This window comes from Ceratina calcarata, unplaced genomic scaffold, assembly GCF_001652005.2.
Source record: "Ceratina calcarata isolate Rehan_Ccalc_2016 unplaced genomic scaffold, ASM165200v1 scaffold115.2, whole genome shotgun sequence".
Lineage (NCBI taxonomy): Eukaryota > Metazoa > Arthropoda > Insecta > Hymenoptera > Apidae > Ceratina > Ceratina calcarata.
This window is the reverse complement of record NW_017132446.1, coordinates 1216040-1224787: the sequence shown is the minus strand read 5'-3', so window position 1 is coordinate 1224787 and position 8748 is coordinate 1216040. Positions and strand designations below refer to the sequence as shown.

The 8748-nt window shown below is 42.0% G+C and overlaps 1 protein-coding gene across 3 annotated transcripts in view; it reads left to right on the top strand.

The window, feature by feature from the left end:
* Nucleotides 1–8748, top strand: part of ec (ubiquitin specific peptidase echinus) — a 63519-nt gene that overhangs the window by 45968 nt on the left and 8803 nt on the right. For 2 of the 3 annotated variants that reach the window (XM_018022923.2, XM_026812722.1), the window contains 2 exons: nt 6418–6552; nt 6924–7088. In XM_018022923.2, the coding sequence (XP_017878412.1) occupies nt 6418–6552; nt 6924–7088 (300 nt within the window). Of the gene's footprint in view, nt 1–3080; nt 3346–6417; nt 6553–6923; nt 7089–8748 lie in introns of those variants that run through there. The other variant, XM_026812721.1, reaches the window with a different exon arrangement.

The following is an 8748-nucleotide window of genomic DNA, read 5'->3' as shown; positions in this document are numbered from 1 at the left end:
GAAGATTAAGGATACTCCAAGTGTTGTTAATTTTCTTAGAACGTCGTACTTATGAACCGGAGTGTATGTTTGGGATTGGCTTTGTCCCAAGTACTCGTAGTACGGGTCTCTCGTATTCTCGTACGATTCACGACTACACGGCGGCACACGGGACCCCGTTCCTCGTGACTGGCGTGTAGTAGTCCTACGACGAGAGGAGCGGTGGACCTCAGGGACGTAGGCCGCGGACGTTGATTTCAACGCGTGGTCGAGCGTGAACCGAAGCCAGCCCGCTCGAATTGCATTGAATTCCCTCGACAGAATCGTTCTCATTATTTCTATTACGCTCTACATACTCCAGTTTTCACTCTTCGTACATAAATGTAAATCGAATAAAACTCGGTGTAATAATATTTGATTTTCATACGTTCTTCAATTTCCGAGTTAAAGAATTTTAAATAACGTTCATATAAATTGACGGAATTAATAATTAACGGAGTTGTATGTTAATTCTGTGAATATTTGTAGCGTTGGGGGTAAGAAAATGGATGTAGGAGTTCTTGGAAGTGAGGTGACGATGGAGTTGTTTCCGAGGATATTTAATTGTTTGAGAACCGGTGTTGTTTGTTCTCTGCACGTGTATTACACGGCTGACAGATAAGGAATTGTGTCAGCGTGTTTTATGTGCATTGATAAGCCCGCCCCGACGATTAGAACTTTCTCCCATGATATAAAGTCCCATGGCTGACTATTATTTATTTCGAAAACGATTGTAAAAAAGATCCAGTCCTTTGTTTCAAGAATGACGTTCTAGGTCTCATCCCCTTGTTCGATCCGAGAACACCTGCTCCCCTGTCCAAACACTTTTTCTGACCCCAGGATCCTCGAACGCCGTACAGGTTGCTATAGCAGCTCGTGTATTCAAACATAGAATTCTATAAACCATTATTTTTATAATAATTATTTTATTCATTAAAACAATCCAATACTTCGTACTATTTAAAATGGAAAGTTTCTCAAGAGATCGTAATCTTAATTCCACGTCGAGTTCTTAAAATCTAAGGAAAACTGAAGTTCAAGAGTTTCCGAGAAAAGCGGTAATAGACATGAAAACTAGTTTCGTCGATCGGGTCTTAATGAGAGCACAGAATCCGAGAAAAGAGGTCGTGCATGAGCCCAAGGAGTACAGCCCTGGTTCGGCCAGGTTGGTGAACGTAGGACAGCTAACCAGGTGACGTCATTGGCTTCTCGGATCTATGGAGGGCCCATCGAGAAGGTAGGGGAACGAAGGTGGCCAGCGTGGCGAGAAAAGAGATAGAGCGACGAGTGGGGGGTTGTTCTCCAGCACACGGTGCCCGAGTCCGCTGCTCTCAGGTACATGCGAGTAACACGGCGCCGCGTGCACAGGTAGTCTCATGCTCGTTCTCTACGTTCCTCGACGCTTTCGGTCCCGAACGATTCCACGAATTCTTCGGGCCAATCCTCGTGCCATCGAACCGTACGTTTCATCCCCCTCTGCGTGGAACGTTGAACAGAGGGGTTGAGCCTTGGATACAATGTTGTGAGTTCAGTTCTACTAGTGAACCAGTGAAAGCTTTCGAACTTCTGGACTAAACCTTCTTCAGAATGTCTGTGTAAAATAAGTAGAAACGGGTGAATATTAATCTTGTGAGTTATGGTGGATAAAGTGGAATGTTTAAGAAATAGTGCATAAGGATTTTTATAAATACGTGGGTCGCATTTTAAATACTGAAAGGGAACGAGATTTTTTTTATTGAGTATAACAGGTTTTACTTGATGTACACTCAAATCTATAAGACTACTAGACAGGAAGACATAAACCCTTCAGGCGTTTTCTCACAATTACTCGGGATACGTGCATATAGAATATAATGAGAGAAACATGCATCCTCGTGGGAAATTGATTGAACTCTATAATTAGAGTATTTGCGAATGTGGAAACTGGTCGTCCAGGATTTTAAGGAAACCGTGTCAGGGAAGCACGTGGCACGCCGAAGTGGAACGGACCGAGTCGAAAGGAGGGAAAGATGCGACGAGTCGTTAACGCCCGGAAGAGAGGTTTCCGATTGAACGAGGAAGAGCATTCCCTGAACGCTTCCTGATTACGGAACGTAACACCTCCAGAGATCATCTGCATCGAATAACAAAAAAAAAACGACGTTAATCGTTAAATAATTCCGCGAAGTGTTTCCCAAGCAATTGTTGAAAGGTGGGGAATATTTAATTTAAACAGTTCCCAGCAGCATAAACGAAGAAGCCAAAGGAAGTAAAGAACCACTGGCTGCTTATAAGCGTAGCTACGATCGGTGACTTCGCTTACCAAACGAGTTTATGTTTTTAATCGAGTCTACGACTCGTCTGGCAACGGGTTCTCCTCGGTACTTACATCCGGCATGCAATTCGCTGGATACGAATCCTCCTTCTGCATTCGCGAGGGATCATCTGCCGGGCTGTCTTCCAGGACTTGGCCACCTGTTTCCCGTCCGTGCACGCGTTTCTTTATTACCTCGAGCCCATAACTTTCCATTGAAACCGGACATCGATACATTCCATTATAAGACTGATGAATCGGCTACAACAATTTGATTTTTATCTCGTCACCGGAGTTCAATAATTCGAAGCATTTCATTTAAATGGTATCTCGACTATTCCCGGGATACTATCTACGCGAGTCGGCAGACAATATCGACGCACAGGTACAGTGCAAACAGGAAGAACGTTATCAGAGAAAAAAGGGTTCGACACAAAGGGCGTCCCGCTACGTGGCAAGTGCAGAGACCGGATTAAGCACCGGAGTGGACTAACGAATTCAGCGTGTGGACACAGCAAACAGAACTATCTCGCTGCGAGAACGAGAATTTGTATTTGCCCAGGCCCAGTCTTATCACGATTTTCAAACGCAATTTTCGCGCCTCACGCACTTGCCACTATTCCTAAAGTGATTTGCCACTATTTGAAGATGTCGAAGTAATTCTGAAATAAGAAAAATTAGAACAAAAGTATTATGAGGGTGAGATTAAGATGAAACGAAGGAGATTGTTCTTTATCTTGCAAAGTGGACGTTGCAGAAGAAAATATTAATTCGAGAGGATTTGAGAATACGATAGCGGAATGAAATATAGTCACTCGTAGCCAGTTTCTCTTGAAGATAGTGACATCAGGAAAATGTTGAAGTGGATAAAAGTTCGGCAGGACGCGTCGACGACGTCGACGCCGGTCGATCGCGAGAAGAAGGCCGAGGAGGCAAAGGTTGAAGTTGTGGAAGCTGCCAGGGAAGAGGAGGAGGACAGCGGCATGGAAAGAGAGGACACTCCGTCCAACATCGAGCTGAACGATCTGCGAAAAGTATGCTAATCGTAAATCAACGTAACTGTTTCTTTTAGCGATTGCATCAGCGCCTCGCTAGAAAAATGATAATTGATGTACTTTTTTGCACTGTCAGAACTGCATAGACAGAAATTTCGATAGATAACACATTTTGGAGATAATTCTTCCTGTGTCGTGAAAACTCAAAACTTCAATCGCAATTTAAATATTGTCGCGTCCTCGATCGAAATTAATGGACACTTTCCCTTCGAGACAGCATCTTCAAAACGCATTAAGGCTCTGGCGATAAGAATTATAGCGTGGCACTGCGCGCGAAAGCACTTGAGGCGGTACACATGGGTGAATAGCTGCTCTTTAAAATGTCGTTAGTGACCAATTTCTTGTGCTTGTAATACTTGAAGAAATTCTTCAATCCCTACGATTCCACCTATTTTTCCCGAGTCTATACGAGTTTTATACGAGTGTATATGGCAATTAGAACTTCTTCAGGTATCGATTAAGAATCATTAAATCGTTGCACAAGCAATTTTAACTCCCATACCAATATTTTCATTTTATTTTCTCTTGTTCAAGAGACAATAATCTTGTTTTTTTCCCTGATCATTAAATGCACGGCCAATTAGGGCAATGATTTTCTATAAATCAATTCTGTGTATTACTGGTAACTATTATTACTTCCTTTCAAATTCCATTAAGAACAGTTCCCAGTTCCTTTCTAACATAATAAACATAACAATTACTGTTGCTACAATTCCGAATACGAAAAACTGCTTCACAAATGCAATGATTAACGATTCCAATTTGATTCACGATTTCTCAATCACATGAAATCGCAGTCTTAAATATATTATTTCAAAAACTGTACATTCAAAGAATCAGGTAGATGTGATTGATCGATCAATTCTTGATCATTTCCCACGGGAGTGTTGTATGTCTTGGGTCAGGATCGCTTTCATTCAACTGATTTCACTGACGTAGCAATGCGGTATCGAAAGAGGCAGAGGCTGCTTTTTTCGACCTGTAACCTGCTTCTTCCAACAGGTGCGACATCCTCGCCATAGACTCGCACGTGGACTCTCCAGACCGGAGCCACTGTACCGTCAATACAACTTGACTTCCACTCATCGAACGACTTTCATTGAATTTCACTCAACCACTCGCGATCAACCGAGTTTTATACTCTCTTAATTGATGTCAATTTTTAATAAGATTTGTAAAAATTAAAAGACTTCAAGAATCATGAGTGACAATTATTTATTCGAGTAAAGTTGATTTACCAATTATTAAAGTACACACATTGGTCAGCTAATCCAAAGGATCGAAGCGACGCAATCGACGCACGGTTGCATAGCTTCTTGTTTTTTTTTCCCCCTCCGTTCGTTAACATTTTTCTACGTGTCTCGAAACGCCGTGGCGCGCGTTGAGCAAGCAGCTCGAAGCGGTGCGTGGCTTTCTACGCGCGACCACTGATCGCTCGAAGGATTAGTTGCGAAACTAACTCGTTTGCCGTAAGCTCGGTGTCCCCCAGCCTCGGCATTTAGTTCGAATACGGCATCTTTGCACAATTCCTCTCTGAAAACGCATCCCCGTATTCAAAGCTAGACGGTGAACCAAGTTTGGAAGACCGTCTGTGGATACGTTTAGAAATCGATTGAGTCAAGCCACACTTTTTCATTCACAGCTGCCTTTCAAGGAATAGCGAATATAAAACGAGAATTTTATTAATAAAAATCGTTAATTATATATAATCTTTTTATAAGATCAGAAGGTGTTTTCATTCACTCAGTATTTTATTGCTGAAATCAGACACCTTGACTGTTAATGCTGTTCATTCATGGCACGACGATATGCTGATTAGGAGGAAAACGTAGCGCTCGTACAATTAGTGATAAAAGCGGGGGATTTCGTTCGGGTCTGCGATCCGATTTACATACTACCGATTTGCATACTTACGTAACGGGAAATTGAGAGTGCCTGGGCGTTATGAGTTTCCTTTTGCGTTTGTTCGCGAACCACTCGCGTTTCGGTCCGCGCCGGGACAAGTCCGCGCTTTGCTTTCGTAGGTATCACGTCGGTTCAAGTTGTTTATCAGTGAATTTAATTATAAAGTCTTGTTCCAAGGACTTCTCGGTTTTAACAGAGTAAAGAATGATTTGTTAATGTATCCTGATTAATTGGTGTTTATAAATGCATTATTCCATTGCATGGAAATTGAGGAACAGGTGAGAAGAATCCATCCCCAAAACGTATATGCTTTCATATGGAAATCAGAGCTTTGCATTCATGAATAATAAGGAATGAGTCATTCTTTTATAGATCCGACAATTGGAAAATTTATTAACTTCATTTTATTCATGATTCTCACCTATCGATAAACAGAATGTTCTTTTTCATATGAAAATATTATAAATATCAGTTGCACAACGCGATGAATTTTTATGGCATTTACCCGGCGTAATCGTTACTCGCCCCGGGGGCAAAAGTTTCATCCGACATTGCATAACGTTCGTTCACGGCTTGTTGGCCAGGGTGCATCTCCTCGTGCACGCGGGTAACGCGATACCGACGCCCCACAAACGGAGATATTTACACAGTATCTGGCGACAAGTGTAAGTAGCTGCTCACTGTCAACGGTGCTAGCTAACCGACTCCACAAGGCACTTATTCATCAGAACGTTTCGCGGGTGTCATGACAAAATGAGACACGAGTCGACAGAATAGATGTTCTCAGCGTTATCGCGTCGTTATGGATCACATTTATAAAATTAAGCAAGTTTTTCTGATGTGCTAAATAATATTCACGATGAACAGTGATCTACAGCATCATTAAATCCTTTCACTGCGAGCAATGTTACTCTTTCGACAACAATAAAACAGCGTTCACCTTGAGCCATAGATAGCCAGTTAACCGTGAAACCATTTTTCCAAAAGTATAATAGCGCGCATTATCTCATAGCCAGAGATGGCTATTAATCAGGAATTAAACACGTTCGAACAATTCGAATCGGTGTTTTCGAGAGACTAAGAAGTCATTAAGCCGTTCCGTTTCCAGATCGTTGCTATTAAATACGTACATCTTGTCTGTTTTAGGACCTGTTCTCGCAGCTGCAGTTTTCGCAAGAGAGCGCGTTGCCGCCAGACACGCTGCGCCGGGCTCTCGCCGAGAGCTTTCTCGATCAGCAAAGGTTCCAGCTGGGATTCATGGACGACGCCGCGGAATGTTTCGTAAGTGGCCATCACTCCTTGTAATCCCCGATCTAGTCTAGTCCGATCGCTCTACAACCAGCACTGCTCTAGTTTAGTAGATGAATTTCACAATCGTGAGACTTTAGACGTCTCAATTGAATCATAAATACAGCAAAGGTTTCTATCCAATTTAAATCTACTATGATAGATCAGTGTAATTTTTAAAATAGAAAAACAGTCACTTAAGCTGGATTAACATAAAAAAGTGCAATCTATCAAGTTTTACTTTCTAATCGCTTGAATCTGATCGGAGAATCGCGAAGGACGTCTATTCTCGGTGATGCACGTCAGGGATAACAATTGTCGTTTACAGATAATAGGAAGAGACATTTTGTTTTATTGTTTCGCAGGAGAACATTCTTCTGCGTATACACCTACACATCGCCAGCGGCGAGGCGGAAGACATGTGCAGCGCGAGACACTGCGTGCCGCATCAGAAGTTTGCCATGACGCTCGTCGAGCAAAGCGTCTGCGGTGCCTGCGGTGCCACGTCCGAGCCACTGCCTTTTACACAGGTCAGTCCCTTTACGCTTTCGTCAAAGAGAGCTCTAATCCAGCGTGTAAATAATGCGAACTTTCCTTTCAAGTAAAGTTTCAAATGTTTAGGGAATAACTAGAAACTGTTGGAGTGTTCACTGTTCTATTTCACGGCATAGAACGCTGGAATCTATTTTTATTACCTTCTGTGTTAGAACAGAAGTGATCGGATATGAATTGGATTCACGATTTGTTTTTAGACAGAAACATTTTCCTGAAATCACTTCATGAAATAATGATCGCAATTTCCCCCGTTAATGTCACTTCAATCATAGATTGTACAGTGCCATCGAAATTGCATCGTACATTTCTTAGCTACGTACATTATGTATTATCAAAGAATCTTCGTAATAACATGCAGTTCACGGAAAACGTGTTTCTTGTGAAACGGACCATTAAATTTCAAGGACAGCCCGGATGAGTTTCTCTTTCCTCTTCTTCATAGAATTTTCTCTCCGACCGTTTCGTTTCTCACGTTGTCCGCGCAGGTGGACCCGGAAAAACGATCGGATGAAAAGGAAAGGTGCGTCTCAGGCGGGGTTCCTTGTCCCATTGTTCGGCCACGAAAACCGTGGGGGTGGCCCGAGGGCGAAAGTAAACGGAAACTGGCTCAGTTTAAGCGTATTTCAGCGTCTTAGCTGAGAAGCCTAAACGGGCTGAGATAGAACGATCGTGTAAACGGATTAACTGATCGGAATTTACCGGCTCATTGCTCGCTGGATAGGAAGGGTGGCTTGATCGAATCAGGGGATACGATTTCGCGCGATAATCTTGGGATACAGGAAGCCAGCTTCGAATCGGTAATGAGTAGATTGCGGATTCTCTGTATTCACAGAGTAATTCTCTCCATAGGAAATACAGGGTGTCCCAGAAGGCATTCAATATGCATGAATAATACAGAAATGCTAAAGGTAGCTCGCTATTTGGGTAACGTATCAAGAGAGGGACTTACAATGGGCTTATTTTAAAATAAGAATATGAAGTGAAAATTTCATTATTAAATGTATATTATCATTTCCACATTAACATATTTTAATCTTACTTCACATAAAAAATTCACAGTTTAATAATGAACTCCTGGATCATTCGATGGAATCGTAATTGACATGGGAATCGGATTTCTAATTTCAAACGAACTTCATTTAACTTTACATTTTTTAAGTAGAAGTTGAAAGAGGAATTTTATCTCGGTATGAGCATTTTTCTCTGAATCATCCCAGAGGGATTTCGTTTTCCATCCAGTCGATACGAACTTTTACCGATGCGATTAAAACTCTCACGGGTTAATTCAGGGGAACCGGTTCCGCGTACTCGTTTCACCCGATCGCGCTTCCGTTTCGCATCGTCTTAAGGATGTATTGGCTATACAGTCAATCCCAAAAGTTTATGCACTTTAGAAACGCATTTTTTAAAAAGAAATCAGACGTCGGAAGAACATTGCTAATAATAAACAACAAAAAAAAATTTTCGATTTTTCCGAGATTTTTCCAAGGGGTACCCCTTCAGATTTCGCGAAATTTTCGTTTTTTGTCAATAACTCCCGAACGGATGGACGTAGGGGGACATGTATAGGGTCATTTTGTAGGGGATGACGAGATCTACAATTTCCATGTAAAAATTCTTCGCTAGCTTCAATAG